General features: G+C 54.6%; 2 protein-coding genes across 2 annotated transcripts; both read right to left on the bottom strand.

Annotated features, from left to right (window-relative positions):
• Nucleotides 1-9647: 9647 nt before the first annotated feature.
• On the bottom strand, nucleotides 9648-10466 carry LOC309579670 (waprin-Enh1-like). The gene is made up of 3 exons (XM_082293092.1): nucleotides 10329-10466; nucleotides 9994-10155; nucleotides 9648-9817 (listed from the first exon to the last, which is right to left on the bottom strand). Exons 1-3 carry the CDS (start codon nucleotides 10441-10443, stop codon nucleotides 9813-9815), a joined length of 282 nt encoding a protein of 93 aa, XP_082149218.1. The 5' UTR covers nucleotides 10444-10466; the 3' UTR covers nucleotides 9648-9812.
• A 5943-nt stretch (nucleotides 10467-16409) lies between these two features.
• MATN4 (matrilin 4) lies at nucleotides 16410-22029 on the bottom strand (the record flags this gene model as incomplete). Its single annotated transcript, XM_082292750.1, has 10 exons — nucleotides 16410-16477; nucleotides 16637-16753; nucleotides 17510-17662; nucleotides 18004-18417; nucleotides 18875-18997; nucleotides 19133-19255; nucleotides 19356-19478; nucleotides 19945-20067; nucleotides 20410-20979; nucleotides 21954-22029. 10 exons carry the CDS (start codon nucleotides 22027-22029, stop codon nucleotides 16410-16412), a joined length of 1890 nt encoding a protein of 629 aa, XP_082148876.1.
• Nucleotides 22030-24220: the final 2191 nt, after the last annotated feature.

Raw genomic sequence — 24220 nt, 5'->3', positions numbered from 1 at the left:
AGACACTTCCATGTTTACTGCTGCAGCTCAAAGCTCTGGCTGGAAGCAACTGCAGAGAAGGGGAGTTCACTTCCCAGGCTGCAGAGGCCCCATGCAGGTTCGTGCTGGCGTCACGGCATCCTTCAGAGGGGACTTGGCTGCTGCATCAATGGCACCTGAGGTGAATTTTCCCTTTTCTGAACAAATTCAGAGGCAAAAGGCCTGACTCTGCCACGAGCCAACCAGAGCTTGTTGGCCTGCCTTTGCACTGACACTGGCAAGCTGTGGCAGGAAAGGGAGACTCCCATTTTAAGGCTCTTTTCCAACAAATTGAGGTGTAAGGACTCTTCCCTGGCACAGATGTGTTTGTGATGGCCCTGGTAAGGTGCAGCTTCCCACGGCACAGGCCAGCCCCATGCCCCTGCTGCCGCTCCTGAGCTAACTGGCAGTGATGTGGAGATGGGAACAAGCAGAAAATCAGGTCAGCTGGAAATGCCTTGCCATCTCTTCCTTTCATGTCTCCCCCCATCTTCCTCTCTTGAGGAAGGCAGGTCTCCGCCCGCCGAGGCCCGGGGCAGATTATGTCGATAACCACACGGCAAATCCTCCACTCGGGCACGGGGGGCGAAACCTCTTGCTGTGGTCTCTTCTGCAGTCTGGAAAGAAATCGCAGAGGCAGGGTGAGTCTGAAGCCAGCAGCCATTTCAGTGCTGCAGTGAGTCATCCCGAAAGGCGCTCAGCTTGTGGCAGCTCCCTTCCTTTCTTCTTTTTGCCTTTTTTTTTTTTAATAGCCTATGTAGCAATAAATTAAAAAATAGCAGGAAATACATATGAATATAGCATGTCTCTAGAGCTCCTCTAATTAAAAGAAAAATCTTCAAGCACTTTTGAGCCCCTTGGATATCTGTTGTGAAAGGCCGGAGCCGCTGGGTACCTGCCACGTGGGAGGGTGGGATAGAGCAGTGCACCTGCGAGTGCAGGGGGATCCGCGGAGCCGGCGGCTGACAGGGGCTGATTAATGCCGGGGACATGAGCACAAAGCATTTCACAAATAGTCCTTTCCAGAGGGAAAGAGCTAAATTAGGGCAGACGCAAAACCCTGGTCTTGTGTTTCTCAGTGGCAAAGACTTAATACTAAATACATGGGCTTTCCTTAATGCTGGTTTTTCCTGATGGTTTCTGTGCTCGCTGGTGTGTTTATTCCCCGAGCTCTGGGAGGGGGTTGCTCCAGCCAGAGGGCTTTGGGCTTTTCCTTCCCATGCCATTGGCTGTTCCCATTCTTGTGCCATCAGCTGTCCCAGTTTCCATGCCTCTCCCTGGAGCCAGTTCATGGGGTGGTGGGAGAGAAAGCTGAGCTGTGATGGCGGCATCCTCCGAGCAGGAGGAGAAAAGTGGGGACACAAACTCCAGGGGATTCCATCCCTACAACCCCCATCTTCCTCCCAGAGCCACAGGGTGTCTGTAGATGCTGCTGGCAGGGGGATGGATATAAGACTGCTCCATGCTGGAAATTAATTAACCAGCTTCATTCTGTCTCTGGAGCCCCTGGATACAGCTGCATAACCAGCCCCTGCAGTAAGGTGGTTTGTTGGAATCCATCTGCAGCAGGCCTGGGACAGCATGTTGCAGTATGGCCTGCAACAGCCCATCCCTCTGACAACCTGGAACTCTTCTGGACTCGAGTTTTACTGAGCCCACTGGGTCGCTGAGCCAGAAAAGATTAATGAACATTCATTGAACTTGCTGGAGACCTTGGCTTGTGGCTGGACTCCAGAACTCTAACTGGAAACATGAGAAAATCTGGAGAGTCGTACCAAAGCAGCAGCTATTTTTTATATAGATGGAGAGCCTCTGGCGTGGGAGCAGGGAGATGCTGCAGTGTAAGGTCAGGCATTTCAGAGCACTGATTTACTATCTGGTGGGCTCCCACATGCCTTGAGCATAAGGACTGCCTCCATCTTAGAGCAGCCTGCAATCTCCATGTGCTGCATCCCCTCTGTCCACTCTGTCTCTGCCCCAGGCTGTCTCAAAATCCTCTAACACGAGAATTGAATTCATCACAAAGGCTATTTCCAGGCTCACCATTAACCTGGTGGAGCTTCTTGGGCCAGGGCTTTCCATGGGCCAAGCCCTCTCCAGACCATTCCCAGTAGGGCTAGGAGCTGCCACAGGCAGGGATGCTGGCAGAAGGGCAGCGTGGTGTCAGAGGAGAGGTCAATAGCAGGACTTGCTCTGTTCCCTGACACCCCAGCTTGGGTGCCACGGTCAGCCCAGTCACACTTCATTTGCCAGTACAGAGAAAGCCACAAACCCAGCCATCATTCCCACACTTGGACACACAGCATGGGCTCACTTCTTGCTTTCTCTGCCAGGAGAGGGACAGGTGAAGATGGAAGCATAATTTTAATTGTAATTAAATCTTACAACACTGCAAGTTGAATGATGCGAGTAACCAAGAGTGCAGCAGATCTTTGACTCTCCGCAGGCTTGTGCAGTGAAGACACTTGCCCTGCATTTTGCTTTTGATAGCTGTGCCTAGCCAAGGCCATGGCCACAGAGGGAACCAGAGGTGGCCTCTGATTCCTGCCAGCAAGGCCAGACTGGGTGGAGCAAGAAGGTCCATCAGCTGCCCCTGTGCTGCACTGCACATGGAAATGCCTTAGAAATTAGAATTTAGAAATGATACAATGAGGCAAATTGGATATCAGTCTTTTCAGGCAATAAGGGAGTCAAGTTAAAGGGTGATTTCCCTGAGATTTGTCTGACCCTGTGGATAATTTCATCCCACAGCAAACACAGGTGAGGGCCTGGCACTGGTAGAAGCAGGGGCAGAAAACCTGCCCTGAGGCTCTGCCCCTCCACCAGAACAGGAGACAGAGAGTGGCCACTGGGTTTGGGGCTCTTCAGTCTCTGCCAGCTGTGATTTCAAAATCTGAAAATTTCAAAACTATGAATTGCTGGTGAATTTTGACTATTGTAGTTTTGCAAGTGGAAATGTGCCCATGTGGTTTGAGCCTCTAGGTGAGCACCCTCCCATTCCAGCTCTGCCTCCAGCTGCCTCTGTGCTGTCTGGGATGAACATGCAGGAACAACTACAGGTGGAGATGCTTGAGTGCAGGGAAGGGTCTGCTCTCCTGTCTCTGCAAGGATCCTGTCTTTTGGGCTCTCTGCAGAAGGCTCAGGCAGTGCTGGGGGTGGTGAGAGAGCTCTTCTGCCAGACTGTCTTCAGGTCTTGAAGCTCTGAAGGATGCTGGGGACTTGCTGCCTTCCTCCATCCCATCTCTGCCTCTCCCTCCTGTAGATATCATCCCAGTGTGGGCAGGACACCTCAGTCCAAGGAGGAGGATGTGGGGGTGGAGATGCTGGAGCACTGGGGGATGGGGTGATGCACCGGGGCTGCAGGGTGGCTCTGGGGGGCCAGACTAGCAGGTGATCCCCTAAGACACCCAGGTGCCCTTGGCAGTGGATCAGCCCTGCCGTGGTTCTGTGGTTCAGGGCTGGTGACTCACTGCCAGTCCTGGGAAGGCTGCAGAGCCACGGCAGCAGGGAGCAGGGGTGTCTGACAGCTTCTGAGTCTCCTGATAGGTATTCCTGTGCTGCTGCATGGAGAATCACTGCTGTCTCCGTGTCAGAGCCCAGGCTTGCTATGCTGGCTATGGATTTTTCCCCCTGTACAGCCATCCTGGCTGCTTGTCACTACATTTTTGTAGTTTTTAGGGTTTTTTACCAGGAATCTTTGAGCAAGCAGCAGAGGAGAAGCCAAGGATGCAGGATGCAAGTGGATGAGAGATTGCTGGCTGAGTCTGGATGGCTGGGGGAGGCACAGGCACTTGCTCCTGCAAAATGCACACATGATCCCACATTTCATTACCTCCTTCTGCCAGCTGCAATGTTGAGGGCACCTGTCATTCTTTCATTGATCCTGACAGAGTTCAGGGCTTGCCGTTTTAAGCAGACTCAGGTACCAAGAGAGGACACATCTACCTTCTTTCCAAAGCCTTGGAGCAGTGGAAGCAGCACTTGTGTCCCAAGAAGATGCCTCTTGGTTTGCTGGGATGCAGCATGGCATCCAGGCAGAAGCCCCATTTGCCTGGGCCCTGGAAAGAGGCTCCTGATGACATTTCAGGAAAGCATTTTTCCATTTTTAGAGGCCATTGTGTACAGAGCCAGGGAATCAATACAGGAGTCCCAAGCTCATGCAGAAAGCAGTCGTGCATCTTGGGATGCTCAGAGCAGCAGCCGGCTGCCCCGGGCTCATTAACACAATCGAGTCACAGGAGTTCCTGAAGCAGAAAGGTATTTGGGCTGCAGTCCGCTGCCTCTTTCCGTCTCTGCTGGGTCAGGCTCTAATCATGCTGGGACCAGGGTGCTCCTCTGATTAGCACATATCTCTGATTTGCGCCTTGAAGGTCCAAACCTCCCCATTTACCCGGCTGTGCAGGAACGCGACAGGGCGGTCTGCGATGCTCTGCTGCTTTTGCCCATCTCTCCCTGATTAATGTGAAATCCAGCCTCATGAATCATTCATGAAGCTTTATTTAGTATAATGATTTCTGACATCCACTGCCTGGGAATAGCATTTTGGGACAGACCGTTTGCGACCAGCGAACTCCAGAAATAGGGAGCTGACGTTTATCCCATCCCAACGGGGAACATGCAGAAGGGGAGGGAGAGGGGCAAAGCAGCCCTGCCTCCTTCTCAGGGAATCACAGGTTGCTTCCTAATTAGCCAAATGTGTAAAAGCTAAATATTGACATCGCGTTGCGGTTCCCTGTGTCTTGCCATCACATTGCATGTTATTAACCTACATAATGTCAGGGAAAGGAGCATCTGTGTGTGCCTTGGCACAGGCAGGGCTGAAGAGACAGGAATTCCCCCATGCAACGCTGCTGGTGGGACCCAAAGGAGCTGGGAAATGGCTTCCCCTCTGTGGCTGGAGCTGGGGAGAGAGAGAAGCTCGTCAGGCTGCCCTGTAGCATAAATAGCCCATGCTCCTCTTCCAGAACACTTTGCTTTAGGGAGGCACCAGTTTCAGCTGGGAGGGGCTCTCTGCAGGTGAGCATCCCCATTTGGGAGGGGTGTGCAGGTACCTTTGTTCCTGTGCTGGTGGATTTGGGAGTGATGGTGAGTTTATGACCGTGTGTGGGCCGTGAGGTGAGATCTGTGCTGCAGTTTGATGCCTGAGCAGGGGCTGGCACAGGGCTGGTGCCTATGGGAGCTGCTTTCCTCCCTGCAAACTGCTTCATGTGTGTCTCTGAGTGTTTCACCAGCCTTTGCCAGGGCTGTTATTTGTGGAACATCCCAGCTGCTTGGCTGAACACAGACATCAGCCTCTCTGAGGGATTGTGGAGGGAGTGCCCTGCTGAGAGATGGGGCTACAGAGAGGGCAGGGATGATGAAGCCCATCTGCCCTGCCTGCCATGGGACACAAGGAAGCCCAGCTGCCCTGCCTGTACCACTGCCAGCCTCCTGCTGAGCTCTCACATGTGTCTTCATGCACTGTGGCTTACTGCAGAGGAAAGAGATGTCTCTTTTTCTCTCTTTCTGCATGGGGAAAAGGTTTGCTGGCATGTAGGGATCTCCCTCAGCTACAGGGTACTGTCAGTGCCTCATCATTTTGCCTTCCTTTTGGCTTCCCAGCTCAGGGAAGTGCTGCCAGCATCCGAAAGGCTTCCTGGGTGTGCGCAACCTTGTGCAGCTGCAGCAAAGAGCAGCCTGCTGAGGATTCCTGCTGGGATGGAGGGGGGATGGAGCCAAGCGGCTCAGCACAGCTCTGCTGCCTCTTGGCTGGGGCAGGCAGGGCTGTTTCCTGCCAGACTGAAGGGCTTCATCACAAGCAGCTTGTGAGCTTTGGCAGCAATTTAGGCAGGAGAGAAATCACAACGGGCTGCTCTGGCATCCCTCAGCCGTGGCTCCATCCCCTGCCAGCCCCCACTGCTCTGGGGCTCTCCACCATGCAGGGGGCTGGGGGCAGTGCACAGCTGGGGTGATGTGCCAGAGCCAGGCAGAAGGGACAGCTTCCATCCCTGCTCCCAAAGGCTCCCTGGTGGCAGACGCTGCCTCCCTCCACTGTGTAACCCCAGGATCCCCCTCTGCCCTCCCAGCACGGTGGGAGCTGGTGTCCCGTGTTGCTGCTCACTGGCGAGGGTGGGAGGGCACTGGGAAAGGTTACTGGTGTATCCTGGCCACATAAGCCAAAGCACCCCTGTGTCTTCAGAAAGAAAATGCTAGAGGGCATCACCTAGTGTGAGACAGCTCTGGCCCAGACCATGCTATCGCTGCCACTGGAGAGGGTCTGGGTCCAGGTGAGGAGCTGAGTTTGTATAAAGCATCCCACAGATGAAAGCACAGAGTGAATTCATACATTTGTTCACCTTTAGCTGTGAGGATGGTTTGTTTTTCTGCAGACGTGCATATATACTTCTTTTATGGTGGGGAGCAGAATGCTGTTGACTCCTTTTCCCTCCTGGAATATTGCTGCTTCTCAGCAGGAATGATGAGGGCTGTGCACAGCTCCTGACCAAGGGCAGAGCTGCTGCTGAGTGGATCTGCTCTGCCCAGGGTATTTTCTCCTCTGGAACTGATGTGATTGCTGAGATCCTGCTGGGACTACAGATTCCCACTCCTAGCCAGGCTAACTAAATAACCCTCCCCTTTCAAAGGTTGTCAAAGCTGTAGTAATTCTTATTAGGCTGGTTTGAATCATCTCTTGAAAAGGGCTCACATCATCCTTGAGCACCAAACTGTTCTGTATTCAGACCCCAACTATCCAGTCTTCCGAGCCAGACCAAAACATTTGCAGGGGGAGGCTCCAAGAAAATATTAAAGATGTTCTGCTGTGCTGTGGGTGAGACCTGACTTCTCCATCCTCTGTCCTGTGTACATTTCGGAGTGGAACAAAGGGCATTGTGTGGAGCAAGGATGCTCTGTGGTGCTGATGGATCCCTGGGGAGACACTCTGGATTCCATCCCCTGGGATGCTGGGGAGTGTTGGATGTTTCCTTTGGGAACTGTCCAAAAGTGGCCTGAAAACCTTTGCTTTGAGGGAAGATGGAGTAAGCCAGACCTGCTGCCTGCCCTGCAGTGGTGCTGCTGCTGTGATGTGCCATGATGGATGTTTTTAACTCAAAGCTGAGTCCTTGAGTGCAGCCTTTGCCCACGTTCCCAGCATCAGACCTGGTGGGCCTGTCCCAGGAGAAGTAGTGAGTCCTGAGCTGTGGTAAACCCCAGGCAGAGAAAATGAACACCTTCATCTCCAGGCTGCTCTGGCCTTGGGGAAACAGGTGATGTGGGAAGAATGAGAAACATCTCTCTGGCACAGCACTCACTGCTTTTCCCATTGTCTTGCTGGCAGCTACCTAGGACAAGGAAGGAAATTCCCTTCCTCCCCAGAGACCCGGATCCACAGGATTTCAGCCAATGCACACTGCCAGGAGCTTACCACAATCACTGATCCTGACCTGTGTGTGTTTTGGTGCACTGCCCAGCTCCTCCCAGGTGAGTGCTGCTGCATGGGGGGTAGAGGTGAGTCTAATCCAGCGCTGGGAGCTCCCCAGACTCCCCAGTACAGCTGGTGATAGCTGGAAATGCTGTGCACAGGAGGCAGGGTCCCGTGCCTGGGAGGAGAAAGGCAGAGGATTTGTTGAGACTGCTGCAGGTGGAGGCACAGTTGGTGCATTGCCTCTGGGATTTCTGACTTGCAGGGCTCCAAAACAGAAAGCAGCAGGACTGAGACAGACTGGATGTCCCCAGAGCATCCTCTGGCCCAAAGCCACCTCCTCCTGCCTTCCTGGGCCAGTAGCTGGGTGACAGTGGTCACATGAGCAGAGCTGTCTCAGAGCAGGAAGAGGGACCTCTCACAGGGAGATCTGGATACCTCAGGCAGCAGGTTTTGGGAGGATGAACCCTCCCTGCCATTTCCTTGTCTCTGCAGAGGAGCTGCTGCCCTGGGCACGGCATCCATCGGGTTATGCGGGGCCAGCTGAGAGGCACCCCATGCCTGCAGCTCTGTGCTTAATCAAACCAATTAGCAATTTAATCTTGTTAACAAACCAAGATAATTGCAGCATTATCAAATTAGCCAGATGTATGGAAATGCCTGCTTAATAGCTGATAATAGCTGGTGCTGGTGGAGGAGGAGGAGGAGGAGGAGGGTTGTGATCTGTGACTAATGACCGCGGGAGGTGTAATCACGCTGTTCTGCCCTGGCTGCCGCCAGCCCCGTGCCGGGATGCGGGGACGGCTGGGGGAGCGCTGGGGCTCAGCCTCCTTCGTCCCACGGCTTGTGCGGCACAGCTCTCCCTGCGCAGAGGGTTGGGCTGGTGTCAGGGATAGTTTTCCCCTGCAAGGACACTACACTGGGCAGAAGCAATGTCTGGTTTTGCGCTGAGTTTGGCTGACGAGCTCCCCGGTCTCGTTCTGCCTGTCCCTGCTCGATCGCTGGCGTTTTCAGCGCTGTATGAGCTCTCCAGTTCTCTCTGCCCTCCCGTGGCCAGGCCAAGCAAAGAGTTGGTTTCTTCGCTCTAGGACTTCTTCCTTCTCAGTGAGAGTGATTTCTGAGCTTTGCCTCCTTCTAGTTCCTACACAGGGAGAAAGTCACCTCCATAGACGTGACCATAGAAGGACTCGCTCCCGCAGATGCTCCCCCCAGTCTCGGCCAGGAAGCTTCCAGCATCTACCATGGACCATGCAAGGTGTCAATCCCACAGCCAGAGTCTTCATCCTGCTGTGTTTGTGGGTGGTTTAAAATCTGGCCAGCTGGTGCAGCTCTCCAGATCGCTTTGCCCGTGCCTGGCCGTGGGGATCATTAGCTCAGCTCTCACGCAGCAGTAGCTCCTCTCTGCTCCCTCCGGTGTGCGCAGCCGGACCAAGCTCCTCCCCCAGTCTGGGCTTGTTGAGAATGGGACATGCAGGGCTGGTATCAGCAATGGGCTGGGGAGGGCTGGCAGGCCCTCTGTGGGCGTTAGGCTGGGTGATGCTCTGCCCCTGCAGTGCATGGTGGCCGTGCCTGGTTCTGCTATTGCACAGAGGCCAGCAGGTCCCTCGGGCTGCACGCACTCTCTTCTGCTGATGCTTCTTGGCATTTCCTGAATTTTTTGTCCCCAGCACTCAGCTGTACAAAAATTACGAGAACCCCTTGGAGCTATGATTTTATTGCCCTGGCTTGAGGCTTTCCAAGGCAAGTTTCTTCAGCTGAATTTTCCCCACCAGCTCAGGTTCGGTGAGGGGTTCAGCACCACTTGGGGTTTGGGTCTGTGTAACTCCCCCTCCTCTGCTCTCCAGATGAGCCCCAAGTAGGGTACTCCTAGGGAGGCTCTTCCTTCTGTATCCCCCTGGGCGGGCAGGGTCAGTTCCCTTCCACAGCACTGTCCAGCTGGGGGGGTCTGGAGGACACACTGCTCTCCAGGGCCCCTTGCAGCCTTCCAGCCTTCCTGAAGCAACTTGTCATGTTTTGTTCCAGTCTCTTCCCCTTGCTCCCTCCTCCTGGAGGTTGTATGCCTCTGGATGGATTTTCTCCCCCAAGCCAGCCCCTAACCACACTGCACATGTGTAGCCAGGCTGTTTTCATCCTCTTCCCCCAGCAGAAATTCTGGGGTGAAAGCAGCAGTCAGACTGTGTGCCAGGATGGAGGGAGGAGGTGGGGAAAGGAGTCACACACCACAAGCACCCCTGGGAAAAGCCTCTTTTATTTGTTCAAAGAGCGGTGGGGAAGCACCGGGAGAGGGGAAGTGGATGGCACGTAGCGCTGTGCGGCAGCTGTCACGGAGTGATCCTGGAGCCAAGGTGGAATAGGAATGCTGAAACGACCCTCAGTCTATCCTGGGAGCCGGAGCTCACACTGAGGAAAGGGAGAGAAAAAAAGAGGTTGGGTCTGGTGTTCACCCCAGCCCACATGTTTGTCCACCAGCCTGACCTGGGGGGCTCTGGCAGCTGGACACAGCTCCCTGCCCAGAGCCACCCTCATCATACCCCGCTCTGCTACCCGCGAGCGGGCGGGGGCTGCCGAGCTCCTACCGTAGGTGACGGGGATGGCTGGCGGCTTGGAGAGGCACTTCTTCCCGCAGAAGGACTGGCAGCACTTCTTGCCGCGGGGGCAGTGCCGGTCGACGAGGCACTGGTTCGGCGGGTTGTGCAGCGCGCAGATGAAGCGGACGGGGGGACAGGACCAGGCGCTGCCTGCAGGAGGAGAGACTGGTTTACTCCAGGGCAGCTGAAGGGCCCTGGGGAGATGCTGTCCGGCAAACCCCCCTCTCCTCCCCGCTCCCCTTCCCACAGGATCCTTGTAAACGTGGCTCCTTCCCAGCACCTGCGCTTTTCTTCCCCGTACCTTATCCTAGGACATCTCCTACCTGTTGGCAGCTCTGCCCAGAGGATGAGCATCCCCACCAGGAGGAGGGCGGCCACCGTCTTCATACTGCCGTGTCCCTGAGAGGTGCGAGCGTGAGAGGTGGGGGACACCACCATTTAAACCCTTGGGGAGGATGGGGGTGGGGAAAAGAGTTGGGCACGTTCCAATGTTTGTACTTTTTTCCTCTGCCTGTTGCATTTTGTTTTCCGGACAAGCCTTTTGCGCAAGTTTCAAAGGGGATTGTTTGATTGCTCAAAAAGCAGCTATTCCATTGCACAACCGACCCCTGCAGCTACACCTGGGGCTGAGGAAAAAGCCAGGGCGAGATGAACCAGGGCATTGTCCACCCTGACAAGCTGGAGGAAGTGGAGCTGCTTTCTCCTGGGCAGGTATCTTCTCCAGGTATCCTTTTCTTGTGGTGACCATGTTCCCTTCTGGAGGTGTATTAAATGGTTTCCCTCTGTACTTTGCTTCCACATGGTCCTGCAAACCAAACCTTACAGCATGATCCAAATCAGTATGAGTCTGCCTGTGCCTTCCCAGGGATGATCCTTCAAGTTTTTCCCAGGGGTAACTTGCCCCAGCCGCAAACCCACCCAACTCCTGCCCCACTGGGAGTGTAAGTTGGTGTGGGGAAAACACCTTCGGCTTAGCCAAGGGTGGGTCTTTCTCAAGCTCGGGGGTGGGGGGTGGGGGGCTCACCTGAACCCCAGCATCTTCTCTGGGTGGCTACTGCCATGTAGGAAGCAGGTTGGTGCTGGAAGAAAGTGGCTGACCTCTCTGGGGTAGGATAATCCACTCCTTCCGGCCCTATCATCAGCCATGATGCAGCACAAGGACAACTTGACTGAGCCCTAACTCTTGATGGCTGTGGAATTAGGAGCTGTGTTCCTGGTTTGGATGGCAAAGGTCCCACCACTCTTCAAGCCTCAACCAGTTCCTCCCCCCCAAGGAAATTGTAACCCTGCCCTGGCCTCCAGGTAAATCTGTTTTCTTTAGGTGCCCTTGGGCAATGGGAAGTTACTCCATTTCCCACCAATTGGCCAATGTCCCCCCTCAGCTTGTGTAAGGGGTTCCCAAAACATTTCTGTGGGACTTTCTGGGGCTGGCAGGAACCCAAGCCGTTCTGGGAACAGGCTCTGGGAATCCCCAGGAAGGGGAAGGCTTCCACAGCCAAACCCCACCCAGTCCTGCAAGGGGCAGCCCCTGATGTTGCAATCAGGTGGGGACAAAGAGCAGCAAAAGGCCAGTATCACTCCTACAAGCTCTGTGCAGCCCCTGAGCCCCCACCATTGCACTGATCCAGCCTCTGGAGGTGCCACTTTCCATCCAGGGCATGGTGGGCCTCTCACTGTACCCTTTCCTGCTCAGACTTCCATTCTCAAGTTCCAATGGGCCCCGTTAACTGGACCTCAACTAACCTGGTATCTGTTAATTATTGTCCAATTTCCCTGTTGACCCCGTGGCTGCATTAGCTCTTTGTGAAGTCATTTATTAAATAACGTGCGGAAGATACAGCCAGCCTGTGATAAATGTGCTTTGAAGTATTGGCTTTTGCAAGTGTTAGAAGTTGGTGTTGCTGTGCAGATGTAGTCATGTTTGGCTTGCAATGACAGCAACAAAGGGAGCCCGCTAGCCTGATTCGATGACATCTGGCGAGCGAGCGTAACGGGAAAGCGCCATTTGCTGGACCCTCAAGTTAAACTGCACGTACTCTACAGAGGTGGGAAGGGCGAGGGAACATGTGAATCAGTTCTAAGAAAATGCTGAAGAGTTTCTGAAAAGTTCTGAGTATGTGTTCTGAGTTATGAATATGTATGAGGCTGACGCAATACCTGGAGTATACAAACCTGGAGCCTCACGTGAGACAGCACGCCTCTGGCTACGGTCACATATCCAGCACTGTTGCTTTTGCTTCGTTGACTTTTCCCCCTAATAAAATTTTAAAACCTCACAAGAGGAGTGGGCTTTGTTTCTCACACAACCCCAAAAGATTTTCTGGGCTGTGCACCAACAGTGTAGCACTTTCAATGAAAAATACAAACATTGGATTAATTTTTAAGCAATCCATTGCCATTCAGCTGCTGCTGGGGCTGGAGAGGACAATGCTGTGCTCCCAGCTGGTGCCAGAATCTGGCATAGGTTGTGCTTGGACCTATGCCTCCATAGGAGAAGGAAAGATCAAGGAGCAAGGCTAGGATTAAGCTGCAGAGAAGATTTGGGGGGGTGGAAGAAATCCACCTGAGGAACATTCTATAGTGCTTTATTCAAAACAGGGGGGAAAGTGTGAACTCTTTTTGTTGCAAACTCCCATGGAATAACCAGGACCCAGGCATTTCTGGGCACGGGATTGCCTGCAGTCCTCATGTTGCATTCTGTTACATGTGCAGTACCCATTGCCCCAGTACCCCACAGAGCACGCCCCATTCCACATGGCTCACGCTCTTCCCTGTGAAAACAACTTTGTGACCCTCCTTTTGAAGCCACAAGGCCCCATTTGTGTGATGCTTGAGAGTATTGTGGCAGATGTTGCATTTTCCCAGCCAGAGCAAGGCTCTCCAGTTTGTATTTGCTGGGAAGGGAAAGGAGGGAGGCCAGTAACCCGTGATCCCCCAGCCCTACGCGGGTACACAAAGCACCTAAGGAGCAGCTCCTGCCCTGCAAAGCAGCCCTAGTCCCCCACCAGCTGATGCAAAGCTTTCAGCCTGATGATGAGCTCCATCCATCCATCCATCCATCCATCCATCCATCCATCCATCCATCCATCCATCCATCCATCCATCCCTGCCCAGCTCATGGCTCAGGAAGCTCCCCTCAGCTCCAGGCTGGCTCCATTCCCTCGGGGTGCCCGGGAGAAGAGGGTGCCCGCAGCCCAGCCTCACCCTCTCAGCGCTGGTGTCTGGTGCCACCTAGTGAAGTGCCACTGATGAGGCTCTGCAGGACCACGCAGGCTCGGCCCTGCTCCCACGTGTAAAGGAAAGGGCCCTGTGGGATCTGCCTCTACAAATACGAAGTATGTACAGACCTCTAAGTGGGACCCGCTGTGTGCACAGGTACCTCCCAACCCAGCACAGCCCACACATGTTCACCCTGGAGCAACAGGAAACCAAAAGTCCATGCTTCCTGTGTCCACAGGAAATGAGAAGAGAGGTGGGGTATGAAAAATAAAGATGGTTTGTCTACAGAAGAGCAGAAACAACAATGAACTACACCCTGTATTTACATTGTAAGAGTCTTTGTAACAACAAAAATCTATAAAATGTGTATACACAAGGCTATTGAAGAACACTCTCTAAAACAGAAGGGTGGCATCCCTGCCTGGCATCTCAGTCAGTCCTGGAAGAAAAGCAAGTGGCACCGTCACTCCAGTGCGGCCCTGAGGGCTGTTCCCTGTGGCCCCAGGCTGGGACACGCTGGCAGAGCAGGACTCTGCTGCCAGGACTGAGCGCAGCTGGGGCTGGGAGCCGGGCCCCAGGCACTGGACAGGGCTGGCATGGCCCAAAGCAAGGGCAGGGCAGGGCGGGGGTGCTGCTTGTGCCTCCAGAATCCAGAGCCCCCCGGGGCACCGTGTCCCTGAGCGGGGCACCCAGCCCAGCCCCGGCCTGGCAGCAGGGGACCCACTCTGCCTGTGGGCAGGGCATGGGGAGCACCTGCCTGTCCTGCTGCTGGGGTCGGTCTTCGTCCCAAGACCATGTCCTTCTCCTCACCTTTCTCATCCACTTCTGTGTCTTCAACGTAATCTTCCATTTCCACCTCCATCTCTTCTTCCATCTCCTCCATGTCCACCTCCATCTCTTCCTCTCCGTTCTCTTCTACATCTATATCCATACTCTCCTCTATATCAATCTTCTATATCAATATTGATTTCCAACTCCTCCTCAGTGTCTGTGACAGCCTGCACAGGGAGCAAAAGCTCAGAGTGGGGTCCCAGTCCCACACCACCCCCCCAGCCCACCCTGGAAGTCCAGGGGTGTCCACCTCAATGGAGTGGCACTGTACCTTCATTGGGACAAAAGTGATCATCCTGCAGGGATGGATGGCAAGATCCAGGCAGCAGGGACCGTTCAGGACTGACGGGCATGGCCTCAGAGGAGAGTGAAGGCTGTAACGCACTTCTCTAGGAAGTTTTAACTGCACTGTAGGTGCTATCATGGCTTGCAGAAATTCAAGGCTCATTCCACTTTTTGCAAAAAAAGGGACAATGATAAACCATTCAGGAATTCTCCTTGGAAATCTGAACACTGGCTGTTTTTTGCAGCTGCTCATTTTCATGATTCAGGGAATTCAAGGCACACTCTGCTGTGGGCAACGGGGACCGTAGAATGAAGGAATCCCTGAGTGGTTTGCCTTGGAAAGGACCCTGAAGATCATCTCATTCAAACCTGAGCTTCCTCCCACCAGACCAGGTTGCTCAGAGTCCTGTCCCCCCTGGCCTTGGATGTTCCCAGGGATGGGGCCTCCACAGCCTCTGTGCACAGCCTGGGCCAGAGCCTCACCACCCTCAGTGTAAAAAAACAGCTTCCTTAAATGCAACCCAAATCAACCTGCTGCAGTTGAAAGCCATCCCCCCTTCTCCTCCCACCACAGACTCTGTTGAACACTCTGTCCCCATCTTTCCAATTGGACCCTTCAAGTCCTGCATGGCCGCAGTGAGGCCTCCCCAGGCCCTTCTCTTCTCGAGGCTGAGCATCTCCAACTCTCTCAGCCTTTCCTCAGAGCAGAGGGGCTCCAGCCCTCTCAGCATCCCTGTGGTCTCCTCTGCAGTCCCTCCAACACCTCCAGGTCCTTCCTGTGCTTATGACCACAATGCTGGAGGCAAGGATGGGTCCTGGAAGGGCTGCAGCTTCATGGTGAACAGTGGGGAATTTTGTGTTATCCCTTGAAAGGAACTAAATGCACTCTGGTGCTGAGAGATAAAATGAAGAGAATGTCAGAGTCCTGCTGTCAGTGGTGTTCTTTGTGGACTCTGCAGGGATCATCAGGAGCAGATCCCATGTGTTCCCTTAACCCAACACCCACCCCAGAGGAGCTGCAAAGGCACCTTGGCCAGGCTGTGGGTCCATGCCCAGCTCAGCTCGGAGCTCCCTGTGCTCCCACAAGGACAGGCTCCAAGGCAAACCCTGCCCATGGAGGCACAGCATCTGTGCTACGCTGGCTCCTTCCAGCTGAGGCCAGGCCTGCAGCACCCTGGGGTGCCAAAGAGCAAAGATTTTCCCAAAGGATTTCTGGATCATAGTGTTAGGAGATGCTGCAAAAGCTGGAGACCCCATTTCTGACACAGAGGTGCTTCTGTGACGCTGCAGCCCAGCTGAAAGGAGAAGAACATGTCATACAAATCTTCAGAGTGTTTATTTTCAGGATAGAAATTCCTTTATATAAAAGAAGAGTTTAAAAATAGCACTATCCTGCTCTCAGAATTAAATACACATATATATATATACACACATAGATATTGATAGAAAGAATAATTACCATTTTGCTATGTGATTATAAAACCAAACAAGATTAATACCGATTTCCAAACTATCCTGCCAAACCAGGGCAAGGGGATCTAAGAATTCCTGCCACCCACCTTCCCATGGGAGCCCACCTGGGCACCACACTGGGAGCCAGCTGGGCATCAGGCATCCCCTGTGCTGCCTGCACCACCCAGCAGTCCTTGCCCCACCACTTGGCAGCAGATGCTGAGACAACAGAAGCTCTCAGGGTGACACCACTGTAGGTTTTTTCTCTTGCAAAGCAGCCTGCCAGGGTCCAGGGGGACCGTGCCATCCCAGTCACTCTGGGGGACACCAGGTGTCATGTCTGTCCAATGACCAGCCTCCCCACCTAGCTGCTCCCCCTCATCCCAGACCTGCCAAGGAACGACAACTGAACCCCTTTGCAGCAGGGGCTTTGTTCATGTTCCTTTTTGTGTGTTTTTAGTATTTTTGGTTTTTTAAATACAGTCCACGCTTCCCTGGGGATTTTGCAATACAAGAACAAACACTGATGCTGTACGATAACCTAGCAATAACAATGTCATGTAGCTACTGTACATCCATCCCTGTGCCCTGCCGAGCACTGCAGCCCTCTGCCAGGATCACTTCTTGTTGGCAATCTGCTTTTCCAAGTCTTCAAGTCTGGCTGTCATCTGAGCAAGTGAATGTGCTAAGGAAAAGCATGAGCCAGACAGTCTACTGGGCAAAGGGCTTTATCCCCTTAAAAGAGCCTTAAATTTTCCCCCCTCCCATTTATCTATTTATCCTTCCCTCCCCCATGTGCGCCCTGTCCTCAGCTGTCCTGCACCCTGGCAAGCCCAGGCATCACCCCAAAGGATATTTTTCTCGGTCAGGCTCTGCAGGATGGCCACGGTGTTTGTCTGGAACTGCACCAGCGCCTCGCACTCGCATGGGCTGCGGATCTCCGTCTCCCCTTTGCCCTCCTCTGTGACAGGGGGGTTTGGCTGCAGTCAGACCATGGCCCCACAGTGCCCGGCTTTCCCTTGTTCCCAGACAAGTCCCTTGTCCCTGCAGCCACCCACCAGGGCTCAGGGCTCTCCACACCATTTTGCCCTCTTTTTTCAGGTTCTCTGCTCTCTGCCAGGCTGCCCTGCTGATCCAGCAAGCTCACTGCCAGGCATCCCACCAGGCATCCCACAGAGCTGTCACACGTGTGGTCACGGTGTGCCAAGGACTGCCAGTGCTGAGCTTCACTTTGCCTTCAAGCTGGGGTGGCAGGGGGCATGTTGACTCCATATCTGCAGCCCTGTGGCAGTCTCTGGGGACTGGGGGACCCCCAGCCTGTCCCAGGGCAGGGAGACCCTCACAGTAACCCTGTAGCCAGCAGCAGCAGAAGCACAGGTCTGAACAAGGACACAGGCCACCTTCACAGCATCCCTCAAGGCAGGGTGCCACTCCCAACTTCTGCCCATGCAGTGGCACTGGGGTGGTCGCTCACATGAATAATTTTGTATTAACACCCCCTGTTTTTTAATTAATCCCCCTGGCTTCATCTTTTCCAAATCCCTCCCAGAGACCCCACAACAGCCTGGTGAGATCCTGAGACAGCCTAGGCTCACACCAGCCCATCTCAGCCTTGGGATACTTGATGCAGGGTGACAGACACACAAACCACCCCACTGGCTCTGTGGGGACAGGAGGGCTTGGAGTCAAGTCCCCTGGTGTGGCCAGGAGCACCCACCTGGGCAGATATTCAGGGAGAAGTTCTCCACAAGGTGGGTCATGGTAGTGAAGTCTGCTGAGTAGGAGAAATGCTGCTCCACTGGCTCAGAGGCAATCGCTCTCAGCTCCTCTTCCACAGCTTTTCCAACACCCACGGCAAACATGACAATCCCTGTGTGGCAAGGATAGATCCTCAGCACTGTGCTGGCCACCCCGCAGCAAGCAGCCCCAAGCCCAGAGGGAGCAAAGCCGAGGATGCAGGATTTTCTCTGGGCTTCCCAAATACACAGCAGGGATTTGGGAAGGACAGCCAGGAACATGGCAGCACTGCAGTGGTGCAGGCTGCTGCGTGAAGGATGCTGCTCAGACCCTGTGGTCAAAGCAGAGCATGTCTGCCCTGGGATGCAGCTCCCCAAGGCTGGATACTGCAGTGTCTCCTGAGACAGCCACCCCAAGGAATCATCCCGGGATGCCCAAAGCACTGCAATTTGGGGTTCCCCAACCCCCCTGCACCTGATTCCTTTGCTCTCCTGGCCCATTCGGAGATGTCATCTTGGGAGCGTCCATCTGTGAACACCAGCCCGATTCTGGGGATGTTGTGGGAGAGAGGCCTGGCACCTTCCAGCTCGGAGAAGCTGTGCTCCACCATGTGCTTGAGGGCAAGGCCTGTCATGGTGCCTTTCTCCATGTACTCCACATCCATCACTGCCTTCTTGATCTCATCTGCACTGTGGTACTTGTTGAGGGGGAACTCGGTGCGGACGCGGCTGGAATACTGCACCAATCCCACCCGTGTGCCATGGGGGGACACCTCCAGCAGGTCCACGATGCGGTTCACAAACTGCTTCACCAGCTCAAAGTTCTGGGGCCGGACACTCTTGGAACCATCGATCACCATCACGAGGTCGACATGCCCAGCTCCACACTCTGTGGGCACAGGGGAAGGTGAGAGAGGACCAGCCTGGCCATGGGCACTGTCAGAGTGAAGGTGTCTGGGGCTGGGGCTGAGCTTTGGAGCTTCAGGACACTGTAGGAACATCCTGGACTTCAGCTGGGAAGGAGAGCAGACTGTGCCCAAGGGACTCAGCCCAAAAACCTCCACTGACATTCCAGCACCGCATGAAAGTCTTTCCTAGGTTTCTCTTTTCCTGAACCCTTCCTCAAAGCTGTTGCATCTTCTGGGCCGTGTCTCTGAGGACACAAGCATCCATCCACACAGCAACCAGGGTGCTCCCTCAACCCCAGCCAACTCTCCACCCTCTTCCAGCCTAGCTTCGAGTCCCAACTGGGGACAGAGCCCCCCCAGCCCAGTTTCAGCAGAGCCCTCTCCAGGAGCACAGAGCCGAGACGAGGAGAATGTCAAGAGCTGTGTCCCGATACTCACTGCTGCATGTCTTGCCGTCAGCCTGGAGCTGCTGGCCCTCAGGGCACACGCAGTGGTAGGAGCCCTCCGTGCTCACGCACTTGAACTCACAGCCGTGATCCACCCCGTTGCAGAGGTCGGTGGCTGGAAGACAAGCCAAGGGCACGGGGTTATCCCCATTCAGGGTGGTCTGGGAACAGCCCTTCCCCTGGGGCTGGGCAGGACATAAAGGCACGTGTTATACACACAGCCTGTGCCGTGCAGCACGCCAGGACTTACCCCTGCAGGACTTGCTGTCGGGCTGGAGCGTGAAGCCGCTGCGGCAGCGGCAGTAGTGCCCGTTGGGGATGCTCACACACTCGTGCTGGCAGCTGTGGTTTCCGAAGCTGCAGTAATCAATCACTGGCGAGAGAAGGAGAGTGATGGCAGAAAGGAAAAGACAAGAGGAGAGACAGAATGAGAAGCAAATGAAGAAGGGACAGGGAGGGAGACAGTCACTTACTAGTGCAGCTCCTCTTGTTCTGGCTGAGGTAGTAACCCGGCCGGCAGCGGCACGAGTACGACCCCCGCACGCTGACACAGTGGTGCTGACAGCCGTGCCTCCCGTCCGCACACGCATCGATGGCTGCAGGGGAACAGGACACCCATCACCCTCCTGTCTCCCAGACTCGCTGGGGCAGTGGGGCAGGAATGATCCAGGGCTTCAAAGCAGCTCCCAGCACCATGAAACAAGGAAAGGTCCTGGTGTGGTGGTCAGACCAACTAACATGGCTTTGTGCTAAAATCCAGGGAAAAAACACTGCACATTTTGGTGCTGAGATGTGAATCCTCTGGTATTCACTGCCCAGACCCCCTCATCTGACAGACAGCTGGTTGTGCCCACATGAGTCCCAAGTGTCCCATCTCAGAGAGGTGGCCAGGATTTAGCAGTGCTGAATGTCTGCAGTCATTACAGACCCGGGAGGCAGTGGGCCCAGTGAACAGAGCACCCAGCCTGCTGCTGGCCTCCCTGGCCATGTTCCAGCTTCCCTCCATGGGACCCATAACTACAAGCTCCCTATGAAAGTTCAGATAATAAAAAGGGTTTTTACGGGAACAGGTCTTTCCATCCACGTTGAGCCTGTGGCCTGGGTTGCACTCGCAGTAGAAGGAGCCAGGAGTACTGACGCAGCTGTGCTGGCAGCCGTGCTCCCGCTCCATGCACATGTCCACCCCTGCAAGACAGAAGGGGCATCAGAGTGGCCCAAAGGCACACCAGGCACATGGGGACCCTGGCTCTGGCATATGCCCTGTCCCTGCAGCAGAAGCCAGTGTGACAACCCACACAGCCCCAGCCTTGCCAGGCCCAGTGCTCACCCACTGATTTCCAGTGCACAGACACGGACACTGTGCAGTGCCCTGTCCTGGCACCTCCTTGGGGAGGTTGCCTCCCTATCTACCCTGCTCCTGGCATGGGCAGCCATCCCAAACACCCCTCCAAAGGTCACCTTCTAGCCTGGATGAGGAGCAGACACCAGGATCCCCCTTGCCACTTCACAGCAGCGGCTCTCACCCACCACAAAGCTTGTCCTGGAACTGCTTGGCGAACTGCTGGATGAGCTCGAAGGACTCCACCAGGAAAACGTGCTCCTCCAGCGGTGGGGAGGCCATGGCCCGCAGAGAGTTCATGTCTGCCCGCTGGATTCCCACGGCGTAGATCTCGATGCCAGCGTTACGGGCCTGGGTGGCCACCTCAGTGACACGGTCCTGGGGCCGCCCGTCCGTCACGATGATGGCGATGCGGGGGATCCTCTTGTGCAGAGGGCGCGCACCCTCCTGCGTGGTGAAGGCCACGTTCATGGCGTACTGGATGGCCAGCCCCGTCATGGTGCCCTGGGCCAGTGGGATGATGCTGTTGATGGCCCTCTCCATGTCTGCCCGCGTGAAGAAGGTCTTGAGGGAGAAGATGTTCTGCACCTGGCTGGAGTACTGGATCACTCCCACCCGTGTGGCGTTGGGGCCCACGTCCAGGTTGCTGATGATGTCCATCATGAAGCGCCGCATGGTCTCGAACTCGAAGGGGCGCACGCTGCGGGAGCTGTCGATAACAAACACGATGTCCAGGGGACCCGTCCGGCACTTCAGTGCTAAGGAGAAGGCCAAGAGAAGGCTCAGTCCTGTGGCTGTCCTCAAGGAGCAGAGACATCTCTGCCTGGTGGCTGGGGGGGGCTCATGAGGGATGGAGAGAGCAGGTTTGGGCAGCCCCCACAGACCAGCACCTTCCCACTGCCCAGTAAATCCACAGAAGGTGGTGGCAGAATGGAAGCAGAGCCAACAGGCTGGGGAGACATACCCTGGCTGTGGGTTGTTGTGGTTGTGTTTTCTCAAGGGCAGAAAATGAGACAGTAAAAAGCAAAGCTAAGGGCACACACTTGGCAGAGATTGAGACAAGGAGCCTCTCTTGGACATAAGGATGCTACTTCCAGTGCAAACTGGGAGAGTGTTTAGCAAGTGAAATGCCAATGAACATATTTTGCTTAGCCTGTGTGCACCCAAGCCTGGGAGAATTGGGCCCTAATTTTAAGGAAACACTTTGAGTCCTCTTGGGATGACGCCAATCTCAACTGCTCTGAAGGTCTATGATACCTACCTGCTCCTTTCTCCGTTTGGTGCCTTCACTGTTTTTAAACTAGAATTGATTTAGATCCCTCTGCCCTGGGAGGAGAGAGGCTGGTACCTCTGGGTTTGCTTTGTCCCCTGCACCTGGAAAGTCAAGCAAGGAGGAAGCCTCCCCTCACAGCTGTGCCTCCTGCCAAGGTCACAGTCCATGGGCAGGAGGGTGACAAGCCCTGAGCAGGGCTGTGTCGCAGCTGAGGAGGTGCCCAGAGCCAACAGCACCAGAGCCACCATGCTGGGGCCAGGCTCAAGCTCCCACCTGCTGGGGCAGCACTGGGAAGTTTGGGTCCCACTGCTGGGGGGATCCTCCATCCTCCTGGGGATGTTCCCAAAGAAGAGGCATCATGTCCCCCACGTCACACAGCAGACTGTCCTCCAAGGGCTCCACTGCCCTGATGTTCTCACTTCTCTCCCCTCCAGGCACTCCTCACCAGCCAGAGCTCACCTGCAGGTTTTGGTCTGGCTTCCAGTGTTGTCAGGAGAAGCAGGAGGAGAGGGGCAACAGGCAGGAGCTTCATCATGGCTCTGCAAGACCACACAGTTCCAGTGCTGGCAGGATGTGCTGCAGGGAGAAGACAAGGTGCAGTCAGTGCTGAGGGTGGGCTGAGCCACAGGGCAACATTCACCTGTGGTGGGTGTCCCCAGGCAGCGCTAAAAACCCTAAGCAGCAGCAGCAGCTCTGACAGATCCATCCCCAAACTTCTCTGAACCCACATGGAATCGTTCCCGTTCCAAGGACTGGCAGTCTCAGCACAGCTCAATTTCATTACAGTAGCAACACTCTGCCAAAGGGTCTGATTTTCTGCTCTGGGTGGAGCTGGCCGTTGGACAAGCCTTATTTTCACTTGCAAACCAGGCAGATGGGATGTTCAGCCAAATGCTTTTTCCCTGACTGTGTGGCTGTTCTCTGCAGCCAGTGGGGAGTGGGAAAGATGCACACAGGGATGCAGAGAACCAGCCCTCCTGATACTCCTGCATGGGAAGAGAAACCCCCAGATAAAAACACCAGCACAGACAATACCTTGTCAGAAGTCTCTCAAAGTCACTGGCAAAGATAATTTTTCCAAGAAGTTCCTTTCTCTGCCTGTTTCCAAACTCCCTTGGGAGAGCAGAAGCCTCTGCAGGCAGAGGCTCTAAGGGTGCCTGTGCAGGTGGGCTCACACCTCCTCCCCTGGGCAGGTGCCCAGGCACTGCCAGCCTGCTGCTCTCCTTCACATCACTTCGGGGTCCCCACCACTCTGCAGCTCTCCCTGTCCTGAAGGTTTTTCCAAGGGATGTTCTGCCCCTCAACAGTTTTTTCATGTCTTTAGGGTGGGATCATAGGGGGAAAAGGCATTTAAACTTGTTACCCAAAACCTCAGCTTGCCACTTCTCTCCCTCCTCACCCACCTCTGGGTTGCTTTGCCTAGTCTTGCCTTTCCTGGCTCCTGCAGGGACATGGATTTATTTAGTTTATTTTTATTCCAGCTCTGGTTGGAAACCCAAGGTGCTAGGGATGGAAATGCCACAGATAATGTGACTCTCCCCAGGAGACGTGCAGTGCCAGGACTGGGCACAGATACTGGAAGGGTGCTTTTACAAAAAAAAAAACCACACAAAAATTCATTTTATCAGTAGTTATCAGCCGATATTTATTTAGCCCCAGGAGGTCTCAGTTGTAATTCATCACCAGGGTTGCTGTTTAATTGCTCAGTGGTTACGTGCAGCCCTGAACACCACGTCTTTGATAGCAGGGACACTGATAATAGGTTTCACAGCTGCATCTTAAAGCTGTCTCGAGACTCAGTGTTCACACCTGGAAAAGTATATTAAAGAATTAGGAGGACAGAAAAGGGATACAAGAGGAAACTGGGATCCAGAATACCCGTCTCAGAGTGAGAGACGTGGCCTTTGTCTGGAGGTGAGCAGCCTACCAGCCCAGGACCAGCCAGGACACAGTGACTCCGCAGCAGTGCCAGGAGCTCCTGCAGAACCGTGCAGGGGAAGGGCCAGTGGGATCGCTCTGGCTGAGGGGATGAGCAGGGACAGCAGCCTGACAGGTCTTTTCCTGGAAGCCGTGGGCCTTCCAGAGGTGAGCTTTGCTTTGTGGCCAGGAGTGCTCAGACACCTGTGTCCCCTCACCACATGGCAAGCAGAGAGGCAAACAGTCCCTCCTCCCCCAGCTTCATTTCCCCATTCATTTAGCTGATTCTTTTTCCAGTGCTGCTTCTTTCCTGGGAGAAAGCACTCACTAACCACTAAATATTTTTGGGACAGCTATGCCACCTAGAACATTTCTGCAGCTCTGTGCTCTCCACACCTCCCTGCAGCAGCAGGCTGCTATGGAGTCTGTGTCTCACAGCATCCAGAGAGCTTCAAAGACAGCCCAGAGGGAGGAATGAGCTGTCAGGCCAGGAACCAAGAAGGAGAAAACCAGTTCACAACTGATCTATTTTTAACAGCATCTCAGCTTTGGATGAAGTCTTGGCTCTCCCCATGGCTGGAAGGGCTGATGCTGCCTGGACAGGGCAGGGCATGGCAGCTCAGCCACATATCCAGTGCTGGTCCTGGCAGCAGAAACCCAGCTGGGACAGTGTCCTGGTCCCTGATTCAATTTAACACCCAGTCCTGCCCCAGCAGCAAGGGGACAGGGAAGCAAAGATGATGGGACAGATGTCCCCCAGTATCTCTCCCACCACCCCACACTTGGCAACTTCCCTCTACCCTCACTTC

Source organism: Coloeus monedula (assembly GCF_965178545.1).
Source record: "Coloeus monedula genome assembly, chromosome: 17".
In the NCBI taxonomy this organism is placed as follows: Eukaryota; Metazoa; Chordata; class Aves; order Passeriformes; family Corvidae; genus Coloeus; species Coloeus monedula.
The sequence above is the reverse complement of the archived record's forward strand: the minus strand, read 5'-3'. Positions and strand labels throughout refer to the sequence as shown.

What these genes read in the sequence shown, in the direction of transcription:
- LOC309579670 (XM_082293092.1), bottom strand. Translation starts at nt 10,443, where the DNA reads ATGGTGGTGTCCCCCACCTCTCACGCTCGCACCTCTCAGGGACACGGC. An exon ending in CTGGGCAGAGCTGCCAACAG is followed by an intron (nt 10,156 to 10,328) that starts GTAGGAGATGTC and finishes CTCCTCCTGCAG; the next exon opens with GCAGCGCCTGGTCCTGTCCC.